Source organism: Thalassophryne amazonica, chromosome 11 (assembly GCF_902500255.1).
Source record: "Thalassophryne amazonica chromosome 11, fThaAma1.1, whole genome shotgun sequence".
NCBI classification, from domain to species: domain Eukaryota; kingdom Metazoa; phylum Chordata; class Actinopteri; order Batrachoidiformes; family Batrachoididae; genus Thalassophryne; species Thalassophryne amazonica.
In genome coordinates, this window is record NC_047113.1 from 46,051,863 (window position 1) to 46,076,261 (window position 24,399).

Genomic DNA, 24,399 nt, shown 5'->3' on the forward strand with positions numbered 1-24,399 from the left:
ATACTATAAGCATATTACTATGGCACCAGGGGAGATCAGACCCTAGACCACTGCTATACACCCTTTAAGGACAGCTACAAACCCCTCTCCTACGCCCTCGCTCTAGGCAAGTCGGACCACAACATGGTCCTCCTCCTTCCTGCCTACAGACAGACTGAAACAGGAAAAACCGGCTTCCTAGGGAAATATTCAAATGGGACACTGCAGCAGACGAAGCTCTCCAGGACTGACTTCGAGACAACCGACTGGCAGATGTTTACTGACTCAGCAGAAGGAGGACCTCAACGAGCTACACAGACTCTGTCATGGTTATATAGGGAAGTGCATTGAGGATATCAATCAATCAACTTTTTTCTTATATAGCGCCAAATCACAACAAACAGTTGCCCAAGGCCGCTCCATATGTAAGGCAAGGCCATACAATAATATGAAAAACCCCAACGGTCAAAACGACCCCTATGAGCAAGCACTTGGCAACAGTGGGAAGGAAAAACTCCCTTTTAACAGGAAGAAACCTCCAGCAGAACAAGGCTCAGGGAGGGGCAGTCTTCTGCTGAGACTGGTTGGGGCTGAGGGAAAAAAACAGAAAAAAGACATGCCGTGAAGGGGGGCAGAGATCGATCACTAATGATTAAATGCAGAGTGATGCATACGAAGCAAAAAGAGAAAGAAACAGTGCATCATGGGCACCCCCCCACAATCTACGTCTAATAGCAGCCCTAACCAAGGGATGGTCCAGGGTCACCCGATCCAGCCCTAACTATAAGCCTTAGCGAAAAGGAAGTTTTAAGCCTAATCTTAAAAGTAGAGAGGTTATCTGTCTCCCCTGATCTGAATTGGGAGCTGGTTCCACAGGAGAGGAGCCTGAAAGATGAAGGCTCTGCCTCCAATTCTACTCTTACAAACCTAGGAACTACAAGTAAGCACGCAGTCTCGAGAGCGAAGCGCTCTAATGGGGTAATATGGTACTACGAGGTCCCTAAGATAAGATGGGACCCGATTATTCAAAACCTTATAAGTAAGAAGAAGAATTTTAAATTCTATTCTAGAATTAACAGGAAGCCAATGAAGAGAGGCCAACAGGGTGAGATATGCTCTCTCCTGCTAGTCCCCGTCAGTACTCTAGCTGCAGCATTCTGAACCAACTGAAGGCTTTTTAGGGAACTTTTAGGACAACCTGATAATGAATTACAATAGTCCAGCCTAGAGGAAATAAATGCATGAATTAGTTTTTCAGCATCACTCTGAGACAAGACCTTTCTGATTTTAGAGATATTGCGTAAATGCAAAAAGGCAGTCCTACATATTTGTTTAATATGCGCTTTTGAATGACATATCCTGATCAAAATGACTCCAAGATTTCTCACAGTATTACTAGAGATCAGGGAAATGCCATCCAGAGTAACGATCTGGTTAGACACCATGCTTCTAAGATTTGTGGGGCAAGTACAATAACTTCAGTTTTATCTGAGTTTAAAAGCAGGAAATTAGAGGTCATCCATGTCTTTATGTCTGTAAGACAATCTGCAGTTTAGCTAATTGGTGTGTATCCTCTGGGCTTCATGGATAGATAAAGCGGGTATCATCTGCATAACAATGAAAATTTAAGCAATACGTCTAATAATACTGCTAAGGGACAGCATGTATAAAGTGAATAAAATTGGTCCTAGCACAGAACCTTGTGGAACTCCATAATTAACTTTAGTCTGTGAAGAAGACTGCCCCATTTACATGAACAACGTAATCTATTAGACAAATATGATTCAAACCACCCGCAGCGCTAGTGCCTTTAATACCTATGACATGCTCTAATCTCTGTAATAAAATTTATGGTCAACAGTATCAAAAGCAGCACTGAGGTCCACAGAACAAGCACAGAGATAAGTCACCTGTCGACGCCATAAGAAGATCATTTGTAACCTTCACTAATGCTGTTTCTGTACTATGATGAATTCTAAAACTGACTGAAACTCTTCAAATAGACCCATTCCTCTGCAGGTGATCAGTTAACTGTTTTACAACCTACCCTCTCAAGAATCTTGAGAGAAAAGGAAGGTTGGAAATTGGCCTATAATTAGCTAAGATAGCGGGTCAAGTGATGGCTTTTTAAGTAATGGTTTAATTACTGCCACCTTAAAGGCCTGTGGCTACATAACCAACTAACAAGATAGATTGATCATATTTAAGATTGAAGCATTAAATAATGGTAGGACTTCCTTGAGCAGCCTGGCAGGAATGGGGTCCAATAAACATGCCGATGGTTTGGACGAAGCAACCAATGAAAATAACTCAGACAGAACAACCGGAGAGAAAGAGTCTAACCAAATACCGGCATCACTGAAAGCAGCCAAAGATAACGATACATCTTTGGGATGGTTATGAGTAATTTTTTCTCTAATAGTCAAAATTTTTGTTAGCAAAGAAAGTCATGAAGTCATTACTAGTTAAAGTTAATGGAATACTAGGAGGATATTGTACCAAAACCACCATCTGCACCTACCCAACCAGAAACCATGGGTCGGGCTAGAGGTACGTGCCAAACTCAAAGCACGCACAGCTGCCTTTAATTCTGGAGACCGAGGCCTACAAAGCAGCCAAGTATGACCACTAGAAAGACTGTACAAACATCACAGCGGGAGTATAGGAAGAGGGTCGAATCTGCCCAACAGAGCAACGACGCGCGGCAGGTGTGGTATGACCTCCACATGACGGACTATAAGGGGAGGAGCAGGTCTGTGGAGATGTCCAGCGCATCATTTCCGAACGAGCTCAACACCTTCTACGCCCGGTTTGATGCAGACAACACCACACCTGTCACCAAACCACATGTGGACAGTGAGGACGCCACACTCCACATAGACACAGCTACCGTGAGACGGGCGTTCAAGAAAGTAAACCCTCGTAAGGCTCCCGGGCCCGACGGCATTCCAGGGCGGGGTGCTGAGAGTCTGCGTTGACCAACTCGCCGAGGTGTTTACCAACATCTTCAATCTGTCAATGAGCTTGTCTATTGTGCCCACCACCCTTAAGACCTCCACCGTTGTTCCTATCCAAAGACCCCCACAGCAACCTGCCTAAATGACTTTCAGCCCATAGCACTCACATCTGTCATCATGAAGTGCTTTGAGCGGATCATTAAGAAACATATCTGTGTCTCCCTCCCCGACACCCTAGACGCCCTGCAGTTCGCATACAGAGCAAACAGGTCGACAGAGGACGCCATTGCTCTGGCAGTTCATACCTCCCTCAGCCATCTGGAGAAGGGGAATACGTATGTGAGAATGCTCTTCATTGATTACAGCTCAGCATTCAACACCATAATCCCCTCCAAACTGGTCACCAAGCTCACTGCCCTAGGCCTGGAGAAGTCCATATGCTGCTGGATCTTGGACTTCCTCACTAACAGACGACAGGAGGTGAGAATCGGCAGACACCTCTCCTCCACACTTGTCGGGTGCTCCTCAGGGCTGTGTTCTCAGTCCACTTCTCTACTCCCTCTTCACGTATGACTGTACAGCCAAGCCACTGCTCTAACGTGATCCTCAAGTTGCTGATGACACCACCATCTGGGCCTCACTCACTGACAACGACGAGACTGCCGACAGAGATGAGGTGAAATCACTGACCAGCTGGTGCCAGGAGAATACCTCTCTCTGAAAGTCAGCAAAACTTAAGGAGATGATAGTGGACTTCAGGAGACAGCGCGTGAGGTCAGCACTCCCCCAATCCACATCAACAACACCGAGGTGGAGAGCAGGTCAGCAGCTTCAAGTTCCTCGGCGTCCACATCACCGAGGACTTATCCTGGACCTTACATGCAGACACTGTGGTAAGAAAGCCCAGCAGAGACTCTACTTCCTGAGAAGGCTGAAGAAGTTTGGCACGAACACCACCATCCTCACGAACTTCTACAGGTGCATCATTGAGAGTGTGCTGACGGGCTGCCTCACAGTGTGGTACAGGAGCTGCACGAGCCAGAGTCAGAAAGCACTGCAGAGGTGGTGTGCACAGCTGAGGACCTCAATGGCAGCAGTCTTTCCACCATCCAGGACATTTACCACAGTCGGGTGTCAGCGTAAGGCAGCCGCAGCATCATTAAGGATCACACTAACCCCGCAAAAGGACTATTCGAACTGTTACCCTCTGGCAGGAGGTATAGCGAGTCTGCCAGCCCATACCAAAGAGACTCAGAACAGTTACTATCCACAGGCTGTCAGACTATGAACTCTAAATAACACAGAACTATGATAATAACACTGCACTAAGCCACTTCTTTAACACTATGTCTATTGCTGTATCAATGTGACTGCATCTTGTATGTCACACCTTACCCTTCATAACTCATCTCAGCTTTTACTATTATTATTACCTGCTGCAATAACTTGCTACACAACTGTGCCAATATGTCATGTGCAATAATACTATGTGCATATATGAACAATACTACAACCCTGTGAATACTACAACCTGACTACTGCTATTTTTTTTTTTTTTTTTTTTTTACATATGCTTATATTTTCGGTATTTATATTGCATGCTATTAGTACTTCCTGCGAGTCTGAACAGTCCTTCTCATCCTAAGCATTTCATTGCACTGTTGACTCTGTGTTAACCTGCATATGATCAATAAATTATCTTGTACCTCTTGTACCTTGTAACATTATTTTCTCCTAATTAGTTGTCCATTAGACTACCAATATTAACCTGAACACCAACATTAACCTTTCAAAATAAGTTAACTTTTTTCTGTGTGCACCAATCTCTGGTGTGACATTTCATCTTGAAATAATTCAATACAAATTATCAGCAGGAGCTGGGACAACTGCCACGACTGTGGAAAAGTAAACACTTGCCATCATTTTTTACAGTTCTTTCACAACTGGCAAACCTGTGGAATTTAATTTAAATATTTTCTGTTGTTTATGTCGTAGCATGTTTGGGGACAATCCAGATGGATGCTCTGACAAACTAACTCAAGTACAAATGCATTACAATGGCAACAAATCTACAAATAGTGGAAGTGGAAGATATGCTTACCTGGGGATCTTGTAATATATAGGCTCATTTGGCGAGGAGTCTTTGTTTTGTTTCTTTTGTTCTTGCGATTGGTTGCTGGGGTGGTGGGACCACATTTGCTCGCTTCTTACCAAATGCTGTAGTGAAAGTGGTGGAGGGTGGCAGATATACCAATGGTTAGTCGTGGTATTGCACTTGGGGGCTCATTGGAACCTCGATTTCTGAAAAATAAATGATGTGGACTGAATAGGACCAATTACCAATTGCATGACAATGACTTTATGACAAGTTTTAATTGATTAATCCTCTCCCTCCCAACCTTCTGGTACTTTGCTGCACGGTGAAGCCACCTGATAAGAACCAATTGATTAAGTTGTGCATATATCATTCATTACAGAACCTACTGTGGACAAACTGTATCTACATGAATTACAGACCAATTCCCATTTAAGTCAAAATGGAGCCTTGCTACTGTCAAGACAGAAGTTTGTATAAAGTGTTAAAAAAAAAAAAAAAAAAAAAAAATTATAATTTTGCTTGGGAGGATTAATCTTCAAGCAAAGTCCATAAAATGTTACCTTCGGCTGAATCATCCTTCTGCTCCTGCATCTCAGATGACTCATCCTTGGTTTTCTGCCCCTCTTCTTCCTCCATCTTCCTTTTCTGCTCCTCCTTCTTCTTCTTCCGTTTCTCTTTACGCTTCTCACGTTTGGCAGCCAAGGCCTGCTTCTTGCTCTCCTCTCGAGACTGTTGCACACAACAGAGAACATTTTAAAAGCATGTTTGTCTCCATGTATACACTTTATTAACGATAATTTGAGCTTCCAAACCACTATGTCAGGATCTGACATCACCTTCTCCAGGTCAAGCTCCTTGAGCAGGATGCTAGCATTCTTGTTGGCCTCAGCCGCCTGCTGGTCTTTGGCTTTCACAATGGTTTCCATGCACTGATGGCACTTCTTCAACAGCTCCTGCACCAATGAGAAAACAATGACCTGAGTTGCAGTTCTGGTAAAAAAAAAAATCCTATTAATATCAATCACATCCAATACAGCTAGTAAACATGAAAGAGAATCAATACCGACCTTGTCAGCAATGGTGGCAATATATCTCATGCACTCGATGTCTGACGGGAACTGGTTGACTTGTTTCACAAGATACTGCACCACTTTGACATGACCCTAAAGTACAATTGTTAGTAATTAGAGATATGGTAGAGTGTGGCATCTGCGTACTACCAAATAGTGCTGTTTATAAAACAATGAGAAAGGTAAATCATAGGACGACCTTGCGAAAAGCCAGCCATGAGTGGAGTAATCTTGCGGTTGTCCGCTGCATCCACATCAGCACTGGCATGGACCAAGAGCTGGACCACATCAAAATGACCACCCATTGGCTGCTAGCCAAAGAGGTGTGTTCCCTTTCTTATTACGTACATCGATATGTGCACCCCTGTAAAGACAGGAAGCAATGTTGCACAAACAAATCAGAAGAAATATTTGGCAAATAAAATGCCTCCTGGGATAGGTTGCATCAAAAGGGGATGTAAAATAACAGTACTCCGCAAAACATTTTACTTATGTAAAATTGCAAATATTTAAAGTAGACCTGCATTGAAATAAATGTGGTCAGATTTCAGAAAGAAATAGCTGATATGTATTTATAAGACCCATTTGAATGCAGTAAAGTAAATCTGTAAGCCCAAATTTGTAATTCAGCGGAGAAATCTTCGTTTAAAAATCTAAAATTTAGCCCTCTGTGAAAACAGTTTGTACATCCGTATCATTTCCATGACGTCAGGGACAAGACGACACACTCCCGCCTTCAGTCTGATCCCGCATTGAAATTGATTTTATCTGTTAGTAATGTTACTTATACACGTCCTGGTTTCAACATCCAAAAGTAAGCTGCAATGAATGTGAGATACAGATCTGTGTGCTCAGATCAGCAACGACATCGACAGCGGGCGCCGTTCTTCCTCTCCCGCTCTCTGCCTCCGCTGCGCTTATTAAGTCTGCGGGCTCGTTAATGAGCTCGTTAACCGCAGACGCGGGCCACTCACACCGCCCGTGTCTGCTTCCTAGCACAACACTGGCATCACCTCTCTGTCTACTGAATGGAGCTGCAGCACACTTGGCACAAGTCCTGAGATTGCGCTCGCTGTTTTAATGCGAAGCGGCCGGTAAACCTGTTGCTGTAAGGACAGACTTCTTGCGGCAAAATCCACAGCACCGCACGTCTCGGCAATCGGAGCCCCAAAGCTCCATGGACGCTGAGAGAGGTTTATATATTTTTAATGACTGGATTCTTTGCGGTCTCGCCTCCATATCCCGCGATGGTACCAGAGGCGAAAGACAGTAGATTTTCATTGCGACACCACTCAATCAATCAGGCGTATGAAAAAGTCCCCCAAAATAATTTTCAAGCACAAATAAAAGAAATGTGTACTCACCAAACATGCCGCAAGACAATATGAAGTTTAAAAAAAAAGTAGATCCTTCCGTATAAGACAAGAAAAAGGTGCAGATGCAAACTGATGTAAATCCACAAATTACAACTGGTGCAATGCATGCTGGGAGAGGGTCTTGTCCGTGACGTCTCGGCAGCGTCCATGATGAGAGGGACAATTTGCGGAGGGCTAAATGTTAGCTGTAAATTTGTCATTTTCAAATGAAGATTTCTCCGTTGAATGACAGATCTGGGCTTGCAGATTTACTTTACTACATTCAGAAGGATCTCATGTGTAAATGTAAATCATTTTTTGTTAAAAAAAAAAAAAAAAGACCTTTTTTTCAATGAAGGTCTCCTTTAATATTCATCCTGCTCTTTCTCTACTTTCTTGTTCTTTCTACTCATTCTAGAACATAACAACAAGATCTACCTTTTGTGGCCGTCTTGTTCTCACCTTACACGGAGGGGTTTGATTGCATTTAGGGCAAGCTTGTGAATGAGATATGACATAGTTGGAGCTCACCTAAATGGTCAGGGCTGGGATTTTCAGGTGTATCCTTTCAACGTCTAGTGAACCCTTGCGAGTTTCTCCAGTCTTACCTACCCTAGCTTTGAGGAGCAGCATGCCCTTGAGGGACAATTTGTTAATAAGCCACACAAATCATTTAGTGGACAGCCCTCTCCATCAACTGAGCTTTAGACATGCTCAAACATTTATAATTAGAAATATATCTAAATAAATATAACTTGACAGCACTTTTCGTGCTCAAAACACATGCTATTTTTAAATGACATCTTGAAATTTATAACTGTCAGGTTGTGTTTGATAAGGTTTTTCAAAACAGTTCATGTATCATGCAGCCCACTTAAAAGGTTACAAAGGGGGGTCTGAAACAGATTCGCTATTGAAAGCCCGAGGTGAACAAAATGTCTACAAAGTACTGCATATGACTCTTCTAGTTCAAGGATACTACAAATTAAAAAGTTCAATTTCAACATCTTTAGCAACTGCAACGGCTCTGGGAGTGGAAGTTAATAATGGCAAAATATAATCCACATAATATGTACACAGCTATCATTTCAGGATACATAACCCAAACAAATATTTAAAAATAGTAATACAACATGAGACAGTGCTTACATAGTGGGGGGCAAAGCATGACCTGTTGATCAGCAGCTCACAAAACTTGTAGTGGCCCTTATCAGCTGCAATGGTGAGGGCAGTGTCTCGAGATGAAGGAACAGGAGGGGCATTGACATCAGCGCCTTTATCCAACAGCACTCGGCCCACCTCTGCATAACCACCTGAAGCTGCTTCCATTAGTGGGGTGAGACCGGTCTGCAAGAAGGGAGGAATCTTATCCACAGACAAAAGATTACACTGTCTACATGTGTCACAAGCTGCTCATGTACACTGGTCTAAAAGAGATACTGGTTCACACTCTGGAGCAGAAGGTGGCAATAATGCACCACAAGCCAAATGCCCACTGCTATAAAACAAGAAGCACTGAATAAGGAGAACATGCCAGATCTTAGATAAGTGAAATTAATAAATCATGCTCTGAAACTAAAAGACCACACTCAAATAAAAACAGGGAATTTAACAGTCATACTACTCAGCACTACTAGTTTGGACTATATGGGACAACAGGAACAGCTAAGAGCAGGACAGCTAGGCTAAAGTGAAAGGTTACGTTTTTAAAAAGTATTGCCTTTCAAAACCTTTAATTATACTTAGGAAGGTAAACATGCACATGTTTACCTCTGAACAGAGCAAATGAACAGACATTTTCATCAGTTCATTGAGAACAAGAACCAGTTGATTCCGAGTTCTTTGGGGCTGGTACAACAACAACATTAATTCTCCCGACCACATATATGAGAAGAGAGAAGGAGGAGAAAAACACTTCAACCCAGAATGCCTTGCGTTAACACCTGGGCTTTTTTGTTTTGTTTTTTTTACCAGCTCAACGCACTTCTGGTAGCAGTTCAGATTTTCGCACCACCTGGCTAATGTAATTTTGTAATCATTTTTAGCATCTATTTATCGTTACTTTCACAATCATCTCCAAGTCTGTCATCGTGGAGGAGCGTGAAAATTTCAGTAATATGACAGCTCTCACAGCTGAAAAAAATGCCTCGCTGTAAAGGGTGCTTACCTGCAATGGAAAACTAAGTCAGGAGTCATTGGGCCTCATTTATCAACATTGCGTAAAAATTGGTCTTACGACAAGACACACGTGTGATTTATGAAACATTCGTATCTGACCAATGCCAGCGTACGAATGATCGGCTCTTGATAAATGTGGCGGCTGAATTTAATCGTCATTAGCATGTTACGCCCTTAAATATTCATGGTTCGGAAGCCTCGCCCACTGAGCTCAACATGAAGAGAAGAAGCACTGGGAAGAAGAAAAACTTTTCAGAGAAGGAAATCGGCATCCTAACATCAGAGATGGAGAAAAACATACTTTTTCGCAGGCTGAAAAGTGGAGTCAAAGGCGCTCATAAAAATGCCGTGTGGAAGAGTGTAACGGAGGCGGTCAACAGTGTTGCCGCAGAGGAACGGACTCTGGCTGAGGTATGAAGAATTCTTTGACTTAACCTATGCTTAATGATTTTGAACCAATCTTTTATGTACCCACAGTTAAAAGCTTATGCCTACTAATTGATTAAGAATTCTTTGCATTTAGGTCAAGAAAAAGTGGTCCGATTTAAGCTGGCCACCAAAAAATGTGTTGCGACACTTAAGCGCAGCATTAGGCAGACTGGGGGAAACCCAGCGGGAAACCGAGGCTATTTTGAGTTTGTTTGCAAACACAGATTTCAGCTTATTTATGATTATTTCACATTTTAATGTGCAATGATTAGTTGTCATGTTTAGGCTATTTAGCACATGTATTTTTATTTTACAAAGGAAGCAGCATCATTAATAACGTGGGCTTTTTAAAATTTATTTTGTTTAATCCATTTTAAGATTCCATTTTGATCTGTTCTGAATATGTGGCCGCTTATGCTTGGATGACAGCTGAGGTTTGTTTCATAATTATTTTCAGACTCAGATTTTGTAGTGCTGCGCCGTAAATCCACAGACTCAGATTTGCGTACACGAGCTCAGACCAGACGTGAGCTCTGTCGTGAGATCCGTCTTAACCTCCGCTCACGTCCAAATTGATAAATACCGAAGTTTGCGTAAAAATGGTCGAACGCACGTTTTCTGCCGTACGTTCGTTTGATAAATGAGGCCCATCGAGTTTCAGTGAAAGCCACACACATTCATCCAAATTTGGAAAAGCGTGACCACAAGACCGTAGAGAAAGCGACGGCAGACAGTGTTCATTTGTTACCTTTTTTTTTTTCCCAATTTAGTCTTAGTCTTGTGTCAAATGTGCTTATTAGTTTTAGTCATATTTAGTCATTCACATACTATTTTTATGAGTCAGGTTTTAGCCGACTAAAAGTGTTAATTTTAGTCTAACTGTAATCAAAACAGAACTCCGTGTATTTTAGTCTCGTTTCAGTCAAGACCTTTTAGTATTTTGATAAAAGCAGATTTCTGATTACTATTTCAGACAACATAGTGTTTCACACATCTCACATACTGAATGTGATCATTACATGACAAAATACACTTGATAGTGTTCATTTTGCCACCTGTTTTTTGTTTTTTATTTTAGTCTTGTATCAAAATGTCCATTTTAGTTTTAGTCATTTAAACCATTTTATTTAGTTATGATTTAGTCTACTAAAAGTCTGTTCATTTTAGTCTAGTTTCAGTTAGAAACTGAATGCATCTTAGTCTCGTTTCAGTCAAGACATTTTAGTATTTTTGATTAAAAACAGATTTCTGATTAACATTTCAGTCAGTGTACTGTAAATTGTAAATCCAAAAAAAAAAAAAAAATCAAAAATCATTTTTTTTTTTATATAGCGCCAAATCACAACAAACAGTTGCCCCAAGGCGCTTTATATTGTAAGGCAAGGCCATACAATAATTATGTAAAACCCCAATGGTCAAAACGACCCCCTGTGAGCAAGCACTTGGCTACAGTGAGAAGGAAAAACTCCCTTTTAACAGGAAGAAACCTCCAGCAGAACCAGGCTCAGGGAGGGGCAGTCTTCTGCTGGGACTGGTTGGGGCTGAGGGAGAGAACCAGGAAAAAGACATGCTGTGGAGGGGAGCAGAGATCGATCACTAATGATTAAATGCAGAGTGGTGCATACAGAGCAAAAAGAGAAAGAAACAGTGCATCATGGGAACCCCCCAGCAGTCTACGTCTATAGCAGCATAACTAAGGGATGGTTCAGGGTCACCTGATCCAGCCCTAACTATAAGCTTTAGCAAAAAGGAAAGTTTTAAGCCTAATCTTAAAAGTAGAGAGGGTGTCTGTCTCCCTGATCTGAATTGGGAGCTGGTTCCACAGGAGAGGAGCCTGAAAGCTGAAGGCTCTGCCTCCCCATTCTACTCTTACAAACCCTAGGAACTACAAGTAAGCCTGGCAGTCTGAGAGCGAAGCGCTCTATTGGGGTGATATGGTACTACGAGGTCCCTAAGATAAGATGGGACCTGATTATTCAAAATCTTATAAGTAAGAAGAAGAATTTTAAATTCTATTCTAGAATTAACAGGAAGCCAATGAAGAGAGGCCAATATGGGTGAGATATGCTCTCTCCTTCTAGTCCCCGTTAGTACTCTAGCTGCAGTATTTTGAATTAACTGAAGGCTTTTTAGGGAACTTTTAGGACAACCTGATAATAATGAATTACAATAGTCCAGCCTAGAGGAAATAAATGCATGAATTAGTTTTTCCAGCATCACTCCGAGACAAGACCTTTCTAATTTTAGAGATATTGCGTAAATGCAAAAAAGCAGTCCTACATATTTGTTTAATATGCGCTTTGAATGACATATCCTGATCAAAAATGACTCCAAGATTTCTCACAGTATTACTAGAGGTCAGGGTAATGCCATCCAGAGTAAGGATCTGGTTAGACAACCATGTTTCTAAGATTTGTGGGGCCAAGTACAATAACTTCAGTTTTATCTGAGTTTAAAAGCAGGAAAGTAGAGGTCATCCATGTCTTTATGTCTGTAAGACAATCCTGCAGTTTAGCTAATTGGTGTGTGTCCTCTGGCTTCATGGATAGATAAAGCTGGGTATCATCTGCGTAACAATGAAAATTTAAGCAATACCGTCTAATAATACTGCCTAAGGAAGCATGTATAAAGTGAATAAAATTGGTCCTAGCACAGAACCTTGTGGAACTCCATAATTAACTTTAGTCTGTGAAGAAGATTTCCCATTTACATGAACAAATTGTAATCTATTAGACAATATGATTCAAACCACCGCAGCGCAGTGCCTTTAATACAGTATGGCATGCTCTAATCTCTGTAATAAAATTTTATGGTCAACAGTATCAAAAAGCAGCACTGAGGTCTAACAGAACAAGCACAGAGATGAGTCCACTTCCGAGGCCATAAGATCATTTGTAACCTTCACTAATGCTGTTTCTGTACTATGATGAATTCTAAAACCTGACTGAAACTCTTCAAATAGACCATTCCTCTGCAGATGATCAGTTAGCTGTTTTACAACTACCCTTTCAAGAATTTTTGAGAGAAAAGGAAGGTTGGAGATTGGCCTATAATTAGCTAAGATAGCTGGGTCAAGTGATGGCTTTTTAAGTAATGGTTTAATTACTGCCACCTTAAAACCTGTGGTACATAGCCAACTAACAAAGATAGATTGATCATATTTAAGATCGAAGCATTAAATAATGTAGGGCTTCCTTGAGCAGCCTGGTAGGAATGGGGTCTAATAGACATGTTGATGGTTTGGATGAAGTATCTAATGAAAATAACTCAGAACAATCTGAGAGAAAGAGTCTAACCAAATACCGGCATCACTGAAGCAGCCAAAGATAACGATACGTCTTGGGATGGTTATGAGTAATTTTTTCTCTAATAGTTAAAATTTTGTTAGCAAAGAAAGTCATGAAGTCCTTACTAGTTAAAGTTAATGGAATACTCAGCTCAATAGAGCTCTGACTCTTTGTCAGCCTGGCTACAGTGCTGAAAAGAAACCTGGGGTTGTTCTTATTTTCTTCAATTAGTGATGAGTAGAAAGATGTCCTGTGCCACTACAGTTCCACAGCACCGTAGTGGCGCAGGTCCGTTGAAAAGAAACATTTGTTGGATGTAGTTATTCTATTTGCACATTCAGTTATGGCTGGAAATTTGTTAATGCAAAGCAGGATAAAATAAAATAATTCAAGATTTTTAATGTTTTTATCTATTGCAATGTCCAGAAAACTGAGGCAATTTAATTTAAATATGATGCACACTTCGTATTTCACAATTGTTTTTAGATTTAATGTGATTTGTTATATATTAGTCATAAATAATGTTATTGGATGGATAAAGCGTTTGTTGCTGTTAAAAAATCTACACACAGTATCTTTAATCTGAGCCTCAGAGAGTTGATCAGACACTTGAAGACAGAGTGTAAATGTCAACTATTTTTCATTAAATATTTCTCATTAGCTGCAGCACATTTATTTTTTGGTTTTATGTTTTTTTGACAAGTCACGTGATGTGTAATGTAATTAGTGTCATCCTTTTCTTAAACACGCAACCTTTTGGCCTTTTGGTTCGTAGTTTATAAGAAAAATGTAAGTTAACCCTCTAGTGGTGTCCACTCTACAGAATCTATGCTCAAACACATACAGGATGACCCACCACCCCCTCCTACTGACAGGAGACGGTGGAGCTGGCAGGGCATTCAAACAAAAACAAACATTTTATGATAAATCAATTTTGAAGATTTGGAAGATTTGTAATATTTTTATTTATTAGAGCCACAACCCAATATAATTTAAATATGATCACAATTCATATTTCATGTTATTTGTTATATATTAGTCATACAACCCCAATTCCAATGAAGTTGGGACATTGTGTAAAATGTAAATAAAAACAATACAATGATTTGCAAATTCTCTTCAACCTATACTGAATAGAATACGCCACAAAGACAAGATATTTAATGTTCAAACTGATAAACTTTATTGTTTTTGTGCAAATATTTGCTCATCTTGAAATGGACGCCTGCAACACAAAAAAAAAAAGAAAAAAAAAAAAAGCAGTTGTTCAACAGTCTGGGGTCTCCGTTGTCATATTCTGTGTTTCATAATGTGCCACACATTTTCAATGGGTGACAGGTCTGGACTGCAGGCAGGCCAGTCTAGTACCTGCAGTCTTTTACTATGAAGCCACGCAGTTGTAACATGAGATGAATGTGCTTGGCATTGTCTTGTTGAAATAAGCAAGTACGTCCCCTGAAAAAGACGTTGCTTGGATGGCAGCATGTGTTGCTCCAAAACCTGAATGTACCTTTCAGCATTGATGGTGCCGTCACAGATGTGTAAGTTCCCCATGCCATGGGCACTAACACACCCCCATAGCATCACAGATGCTGACTTTTGAACTTTGCGCTGGTAACAGTCTAGATGGTCTCTTTCCTCTTTTGTCCGGAAGACACGACATCCATGATTTCCAAAAACAATTTGAAATGTGGACTCATCAGACCACAGCACACTTTTCCACTTTGCGTCTGTCCATTTCAAATGAGCTCGGGCCCAGAGAAGGTGGCGGCGTTCTGGATGTTGTTGATGTATGGCTTTCACTTTGCATGATAGAGTTTTAACTTGCACTTGTAGATGTAAGTGACAAACCATGTTAACTGACAATGGTTTTCTGAAATGTTCCTGAGTCCACGCAGCAAGATCCTTTACACAATGATGTCGCTTTTTAATGCAGTGCCGCCTGAGGGATCGAAGCTCACAGGCATTCAATGTTGGTTTTTGGCCTTGACACTTATGTGTAGAAAGTTCTCCAGATTCTCTGAATCTTCTGGTTATATTATGGACTGTAGATGATGGAATCCCTAAATTCCTTGCAACTGAATGTTGAGAAACATTGTTCTTAAACTGTTGGACTATTTTTTTCACGCAGTTGTTCAGTAAGAGGTGATTCCTCACCCCATCTTTGCTTGTGAATGGCTGAGACTTTTGGGGATGCTCCTTTTATACCCAATCATGACACTCACCTGTTTCCAATTAACCTGTTCACCTGTGGAATGTTCCAAACAGGTGTTCTTTGAGCATTCATCAACTTCCCCAGTCTTTTGTTGCCCCTGTACCAGCCTTTTGGAAATGTGTTGCAGGCATCCATTTCAAAATGAGCAAATATTTGCAAAAAAAAAAAAAAAGTCTATCAGTTTAAACATTAAATATCTTGTCTTTGTGGTGTATTCAACTGAATATAGGTTGAAGAGGATTTGCAAATCACTGTATTGTTTTTATGTACATTTCACACAACGTCTCAACTTCATTGGAACGGGGTTGTAAATAATAAAACAAATTCATATTTGTGCTGCTGTGTTAAAAAAATCTACACACACTAGCTTTTATCTAAGTCTCACCAAACTGATTAGGAACTTACACATGGGACAGTGAAAGTGAGCAGTCAAACAAACGTTTTAGCTTTTCGGTTCCTGGTTGGTAAAAAAAAAAAAAAAAAAAAAAGTTAAACAATTCCGTTTATTCTTCCAAACTTTCTTGAGGCTGGTGTCCACTCCAGTGGCCTTTACAGATCTCTGCTCAAATACACAGCAGGTTGAACACAACACTCCCCACCCCGCACAGGAGACAATGGCCGCTGACCGCAGCAATAAGAATCAAACACAACGGAGACATTATTTAACCTCTTAAACCCTAGAGTCCCCAAATTTGGGGACTTGCCCTGTTTTGGAACATTTGAACACTCATAACTAACCAATGCTGACACCAACATACACTTATTATACATGAAATGTCAAGTGAAGTATCCACTTCAATCACATTAACTAACCACAGCTGAAACACCAAGCAAAGACATAAATCGGAATTCATTTTTTGAAGAAAAAAAATAAATAATAAAAAAACCTCATTTACTTTTTGCATCCACAACATCCCCTAGGACCTGTCTTTTAGGTGATCCAAACTTTTGCATTTTTGACCTTGTACAAGCTGAGAAATAAACCATAATGTATGGGTATGTGATTTCGGTGAAATAGGCTCTAGGGCTTAAGGGTTAAAAAAAAAAAAAAACACAAAACACACACAAAAAAGTAACAAAACTATTTTTGAATGTGCAGATGTCCTGCGTATTGTCAAAGTGTGCATGGTACATTTTATATCTTGCGTCCAGCCTTGATTTTGCATCAGGACGGCAGATTTTGGAAACGTTTTCAAAGCATAAGAGCTTGTAGGCAAAACTGGAGATAGATTTTATTTCATGCAAAACATTTTAGTCTTGTCTTATTTCCATAGACAATAACTATGTTAATATCTTAATAAGCATTTTAGAACACTGATGCAGTCTCATATTAGTCATAAAAAATAAATAAAAAGGTCATTAACAAATATATTTAGTCTCCTCTGACAATATTAACACTAGGCAGACCTGTTTGCGGAATCTGAACATGAGAGCTAGGATATGAAAATGGGACTTGAAATGGCTACCAGCCATTTGTGTTAGCAATGTGTACGTTTACCGGCTCATTACCTGTGGACAGACAAATGAAACTACAGCAACCATGCCAATGCTCTTTTAAAAGAACAAGACACCGTGTAGTGTGAACTGTTTTTCCAGGGTGGCCCTTTTTTTGTCCTCACTCTGAGGACGGGAAAAGAAGGGGAAAAAAAAAAAAACACTCTCACCAACAGCAGACGGAAAACTAAGGCAAAATGCAGTTGGCATAAGATTTAATTTCTGACACTTTAAATGCACCATGCCCACATAAATGTCCCCCACCCCAAAACAAATATAGATCCAAGCCCCCAAAGCACAGAAAACCAAGAACTCCCATTAAAAAAAAATTACTGCTCATCTCAGCTACCTCCTCACTGAGACAGCTAGAAAATGCGTTTTTTTTTTTCTCTCAATCTAAGACTCCCATACCTTAGCACGAATGCTCCACGTTGGCTTTTCGATCCAGCAGCAAACTTACAACCTCAGCCCGCCCCTGGAAGCAGGCAAGGGTTAGAGCTGTGTTGCGGTTGGTCTCAATTTGGGCATTGATGTCTGAGCCCATATCCAGCAACAGCTTTACTGCAGGTACATGACCGTTCATTGCCGCAAGCATCAGAGGAGAAATTCCCAGCTTACTGCCAGTCCTGGTAAGTTAAAAAATAAAAAATAAACCAACATTGCTGCTAATCTGACATTCCTCCAAATATCAAAATCAGCTTTGTGTTACCATATCCACTGACATCTAGGTGGACTGTGACAATGCAGATTAACTGCCTTGTCCAAGGACACAAACAGGTAGCACAACCTGGATTCGAATGAGGTCTACATATTGGCAGGCCAGCTCCTTATCCACTGCGCTACCTGCTCTGCAAACTACATTTAGCACCTACTACAAATTAATTTCCCCATTGTACAGTCTCTGTAGTGCTGCACCATCTGAAGCTGCACTGAATGAGCGTCTTGTTCAGTTTTGGAGCGAAGGTATTTCACTCACAATATTGGAGGCAGCTCTAACAATTATACAGTATTGTAGAAATTTTTTGGACCCCTTAAAAAGTAGCAAAAATACTGAGCAGCTTCCAAATACAGGTGAACCCTGTTAACTCGCACATGCAAATGCATGTGCGTGTTAATTTGATTAAGTTGACTTGTGGACCCCCAAAATTTTAACTACTGTAAAATATATATATATTTTTTTGTTAACCTTAACTCACAGTTTCCAATAAATTGTGGCCCGATTTTGTGGATCCCAACTCACACAAGTTAACAGGGCTCACCTGTAATGTGCAATGTGATGTTTTTCATCATGGAAAAAAGTTATTTTATACACTTATTTTGTTAAGGAAACACACACTACCTTTTTTATTAAGTTAAATTTAACAGATGCATGTTTTGCAGTGCGAGTGATCCAACAAAGTACTGATGCATTATCAAACCATAATCGAACAAGATCCAAACTACATGATGTACCGTATTTTCCGGACTATAAGTCGCACTGGAGTATAAGTCGCACCAGCCACTTTATCCATTATAAAGAAAAATAAACCATAAATAAGTCGCACTGGACTACAAGTCACATGGACATCCAGGTATGTTAACATGAAAAGTTCAGATGATAATATTGTGACGGCTACCGTTTTCGGATGCATATTTTACCAGTCGTAACTTGTAATCTGCAGAGTATGATTTTCTTTTTGGTGGCATTTTTTCGGGCCTTCTCCGTTGTCTTGTTAAGTTATCAGTAATGTTGAAATTTTTGTTTTTCTATGGTAGTCAGAAGTCGCAGGAACAGTCACACAAGCCTTGAGTGCCCTCTCGTAAGCTGCATTTTACCTACGGATATGTTTGTATTTTGCGGACCACATTGCAATCCGAACCATAACCCACACCATCGCTGAACGGTTCTTTTCTAACATATTACCCGCTGTGGACCATAGTACACACCAGGTGTCAGCTGCCAATGTTCGCGCAGCATCTACCTCCCCGTGGTGTCGACGTCAGCTTCTTCCAAGTGCAGACGCTAATCCTCCTCTGTCACTCACCCAGTGCTCCACGCAGTTCTCAGCGTCAACTTAAACACTCTGTTCACACCAATATCCAAGGGTTGAAGTTGTTTTGTTAGCCCTCCCGGAATAACAGCAAGCACCGTGTTTGTCTGTTTCACACGCCGTTTCACAATCGTTGCCTGGGTGAGGTGAGGAATACGCGTCCAATGTTCTGTTCTCTGATTGGTTATCGTGACCTATAGGGCAGCCGCCATACTACAGTGCCCATGATGCATTGCATTTCCATTTCCGGTGGCCATTTTAAAACATAGAGCGACTGTCACGTAAAATTGTTTTATTACGGTAAATTAATTGAGAATCTACCGCTATATTTTTCATTTACAAGTCGCTCTTGAGTATAGGTCGCACCCCTGGCCAAAACGTAAAAAAGTGCGACTTATAGTCCGAAAAATACGGTACACTGGGGGTCAAAGCATAACTACAACATCAATCATGTATTTATTATGCACCCGTAAAATACTTTCATCTAAAATAACTTACAATTACTGACACACCAATGAAGGCATATTCAATGCCAGGACATTGTGTACACTGCCAAGAATTTAGAGGTCAGTATCTTGTAGAAAAATTGTTTCACACTAATAGGAGTATCCAGAAAATAACCTTTCAACTTTCACTTCATGTTCAATTCAGTGTACCAATTAAACCATGCTGTCTCATTTGCGCTTTGAACTTTCATCCATCTCTTTAGTCTTTTTATTTCATGACAACTCCTTTTTTACTTAAAGTCAACAAGTACAACACACTAAAGAAAATACGTTTTGCAAAAAAAAAAAACCCTTGCACCAAGCAACCATCCCACATACAGTAGTGTTCAGAATAATAGTAGTGCTATGTGACTAAAAAGATTAATCCAGGTTTTGAGTATATTTCTTATGGGAAACAAGGTACCAGTAGATTCAGTAGATTCTCACAAATCCAACAAGACCAAGCATTCATGATATGCACACTCTTAAGGCTATGAAACTGGGCTATTAGTTAAAAAAAAGTAGAAAAGGGGGTGTTCACAATAATAGTAGCATCTGCTGTTGATGCTACAAACTCAAAACTATTATGTTCAAACTGCTTTTTTAGCAAACCTGTGAATCACTAAACTAGTACTTAGTTGTATAACCACAGTTTTTCATGATTTCTTCACATCTGTGAGGCATTAATTTTGTTGGTTTGGAACCAAGATTTTGCTCATTTACTAGTGTGCTTGGGGTCATTGTCTTGTTGAAACACCCATTTCAAGGGCATGTCCTCTTCAGCATAAGGCAACATGACCTCTTCAAGTATTGTGACATATCCAAACTGATCCATGACACCTGGTATGTGATATATAGGCCCAACACCATAGTAGGAGAAACATGCCCATATCATGATGCTTGCACCACCATGCTTCACTGTCTTCACTGTTAAATGTGGCTTGAATTCAGAGTTTGGGGTGTTGTCTCACAAACTGTCTGTGGCCGTTGGACCCAAAAGAACAATTTTACTCTCATCAGTCCACAAATATTCCTCCATTTCTCTTTAGGCTAGTTGATGTGTTCTTTGGCAAACTGTAACCTCTTCTGCACGTCTTATTTAACAGAGGGACTTTGCGGGGGATTCTTGCAAATAAATTAGCTTCACACAGGCGTCTTCTAACTGTCACAGCACTTACAGGTAACTCCAGACTGTCTTTGATCATCCTGGAGCTGATCAATGGGTGAGCCTTTGCCATTCTGGTTATTCTTCTGAACAATGGTCTTGAGCGTCCCATTTTCCTCAGGCTTTCAAAGAGAAAAGCATGTTCAACAGGTGCTGGCTTCATCCTTAATAGGGGACACCTGATTCACACTTGTTTGTTAAACAAAATTGACAAACTCACTGACTGAATGCCACACTACTATTATTGTGAACACCCCTTTTTTTTTTTTTTTACTAATAGCCCCAATTTCATAGCCTTAAGAGTGTGCATATCATTAATGCTGGTCTTGTTGGATCTGTGAGAATCTACTGAATCTACTGGTACCTTGTTTCCCATGTAACAATAAGAAATATACTCAAATCCTGGATTAATCTTTTTAGTCACATAGCACTACTATTATTCTGAACACTACTGTAATAAGGTTATTGTATCTAACCTGGAATTAATTTCTGCCCCAGCATTGAGGAGTATCTTAATGATGTTCACGTAACCCCCAGAGGCAGCAAGACTAAGAGGTGTGTAGTCTGAAACATTGCGATGTTCCTTATTGGCTCCCCGCAGCAACAATAACTCCACCACCTGACCAACAGAAAGGACAGTTACACTCAGGGTGAAATACAGTAAAAACGGAACATCCAGTAAAGACCAATTTAAGTGAGTATATATACCTCCTGGCGACCCCCAGAGCAAGCCAGGGAGAGCGGTGTGTCTTTGGTTCTCTCCGACTGTGCCTCAATGTCACCCCCTTTGTCCAGGAGCACTTCTACCACTCCTACATGGCCAGCAGTGGCAGCCAGAATCAGAGGCGTAAAACCTTGAAATGAAAAATAAAGGGTTATTGTAACTTGAGAAAAACAAAGTTTAATAATAAATACAGACCTGATTACTTTTTAACTCTAACACCATTCCAAGTTTTTTTCATATACTCAGTCTATTAGTCCACGTATTGTAATTTCATACCCTTTTTGTCCCGGTGCTCAATATTGGCTCCTCGTGCAATGAGGACAGATACCAGCTCCTCGTGCCCGCCTGCACACGCCAACGTCAGCGCTGTGTCATGGTTACTCTCCGTCTGAGAAGACCACAACATCTCTCAACAGGGCAGGGAATTAGGGGACATGCATTTGCTTCCGCCATAAAGAATTTTATAGATCCTTCTGTCAAAGTGCCAATTTGTCTTACATGTGCATCAATGTCAACGGAAGGGTAGAGGGGCAAGACAGAGGGAGGTGAAGCGATGTTTGCAGGGGTCTGTGTGAGCGGCTGGGACAAAGGTGTGGGTGATGATGTAGTGTTCAGCATGGGCACGCGACTGCTCACAGCTGCAATACAGTAACAGAATAATAAGAATGAATTTCCACATGCTATGACAAATAAAAGCTACACAAAATACTCAGAAGCTCAATATCACTGCAAAAACATGCAAGTTAACAACCAACGCATCAAGTGCACTCCACAAAAAATAAATAAATAAAAATAAATAAAGTACTTACCTGCCATGATGTCATCTAGCGTGTCCGTGAGTGTCTGTGCAGGTGTAGCTACCATGAGCCCGTCTGGGCTTGCTGAGGTATCATTCCTGGGACAAGCCAGCTAACTGTTGACCCTGGCCCTGCCCAACGAGTACCCTCTGCAGCTCTGGGCTGGTACTTCCCGGGTATTCGGCAGGATTGTAGTCCGGCAAAGGCTGGCTAGGAACAAAGGCAGTTTGGAGAGGGGGAGGAGGCGGTTGGGAATGAACTTGTGGCGAAGGGGGCAGAGGAGGGTGTTGTGGTGGCTGTGGCCCATCTCTGTAGAGGATTGTGTCCACCTGAGGAAGCTTGGCGTAATCGTCATCTCCCTCTGCCTCTTCTTCAGACCCCTCATCCTCTTCATCATCATCTTCCTCTTCCTGAAAAGGTGGAGAACAGATTTTAAATATTGGGAGGTCAATGAACCATATTAAGAGCTACAGCTGACATTTCATAACAAATCCTTGAAGAATATTTCAGTGAAGGTTTGACCTCTTCTCCATCTCCGGGATGCTCCTCATGCTCTCCATCTTTATTCGCCTCTTCATCTGTGTCAGAGCTGGTGTGTGCTTGGACAGAGGCGAGAGGCCCGAGAACAGATGTTGTATTCCCGGGCCCCGGGCCCGGGCCCTGGCTCTGACCAGCCTCTTGATCCTCCTTTAAGCCCTTAGCCTCCATGTACTCTTTGGTAAACTGTTGCTGTGTTTTTAGCTGCAGCTGGCGCTCAACCTTCTGCAGCTCCTTCAGGATTTTCTTTTTCTTTTGTACCTAAGTAGGTAATCACATAAAAGTCACATTATGACCAACTTCACCATTTGTAATACAAACTACTACTTTCAATCAACTTTAGTTTATTTGTCCCCAGTGGAGCAATTTGTTGTGCAAACAGTATTTAAATTTAGAAGATGAACTAAAGGACATGAATAAAACATTAATATATAAATCAAAGTACAACAGTAATTTTATGGAAAATCTGCTAACAGGGTAGCCATCTGGCTTAACTGAAATACTGAATGATTTCAAAATCAGAGAAGATTATTGCATGTGATTTACCTGCTCCTCTCGACTCTTCTTCAACTCTTCAATCTTGTCTTTGGTGAGCGGCTCCCCCTGAATGAGCTCCAGCGACTGAAGCTGGGCTTTTTCAATAGCACTGATTCTCTGGCCCAGTTCATTCAGTTTCCCCTCTGTCTCTTCAACTATGCATTCTAGGGGCTGACACAAGTGAAAGGGTGGCAGAGGTTCCGTTCAGGTCCTCGGCCAACTGAGCTGGGGACACCAGGCTGAAGGGATGCTTGTCTCTGTTTGGACATAACTTAATTTGACAGAATGACATAGGTGGTGAGCATTTCTGCAGGTTAATAATAAAAATGACAAAACAGCTGAGGTTTGAAACTTAATTTCAGTTGTACACTCCAGCTAACTAATTTCAAAATGTACAGCAAATTACAGCACCAATTACTTTTGCTGGAGATGGGTGGCGGCGTGGCGATGTTTGATGGGGCCCGGTCTGGCTCCTGAGGGGGCACCACCATGGCGAGAGCTTGGAATGGAACACGAGGAACCTAGAACCCAAGACCGGTTTAACTGATCATAAAGTGTTACTTTTGTGGTTCTTGTGAAATGAACATTTTAACAGGGAAAGTTTGATAACATCCTGACTACAGACTCTCTTATTACCTGAGAGGTGTCTTGCGAAGGGGGAGGTGAGCTGGGAGAGATCAGGAGCTGGCACTGACAGGATGTTATTGGGGTAGTCCAGCAGGTAGGACACCACATTTGTGTGGCCGCCCTTAGCAGCTTCTATCAACATGGTCGAGCCATCCTGCAAAAACAAATGCAGATACAATGATATATCCATAGATGCATTAATATTTCTATTGGTCAAACTGTTGTCCAGAGGATGTGCTCTACTTTGAGTCTGTGCGTAGGATCAGCCCCATGTGCCAGCAACAGCTCCACCACAGCCAGATGTCCTCCAGCACACGCAAGAGACACCACTGTGTGATCATTATTGGCAGTAGCTCTGTTCACATTAGCACCTTCACATGAAAAGAATGACAATAATAAGCAGTGTTTGTGAGATTACTCAATTCATCAGGTTTG

At 41.2% G+C, this 24,399-nt stretch overlaps 1 protein-coding gene across 1 annotated transcript in view; it reads right to left on the reverse strand.

Moving 5' to 3' along the window:
* The window catches only part of ankhd1 (ankyrin repeat and KH domain containing 1), a 158,257-nt gene that overhangs the window by 65,114 nt on the left and 68,744 nt on the right, over positions 1–24,399 (reverse strand). Inside the window, 22 exon segments of the mRNA XM_034181457.1 lie at positions 5,595–5,763; positions 5,871–5,987; positions 6,102–6,197; positions 6,304–6,315; positions 6,317–6,406; positions 6,408–6,468; positions 8,631–8,806; positions 14,951–14,957; positions 17,482–17,688; positions 21,219–21,361; positions 21,451–21,596; positions 21,743–21,854; positions 21,965–22,104; positions 22,276–22,360; positions 22,362–22,675; positions 22,785–23,061; positions 23,347–23,541; positions 23,544–23,608; positions 23,756–23,858; positions 23,974–23,997; positions 23,999–24,118; positions 24,208–24,335. Of these exon segments, the coding sequence (XP_034037348.1) occupies positions 5,595–5,763; positions 5,871–5,987; positions 6,102–6,197; positions 6,304–6,315; positions 6,317–6,406; positions 6,408–6,468; positions 8,631–8,806; positions 14,951–14,957; positions 17,482–17,688; positions 21,219–21,361; positions 21,451–21,596; positions 21,743–21,854; positions 21,965–22,104; positions 22,276–22,360; positions 22,362–22,675; positions 22,785–23,061; positions 23,347–23,541; positions 23,544–23,608; positions 23,756–23,858; positions 23,974–23,997; positions 23,999–24,118; positions 24,208–24,335 (2,787 nt within the window).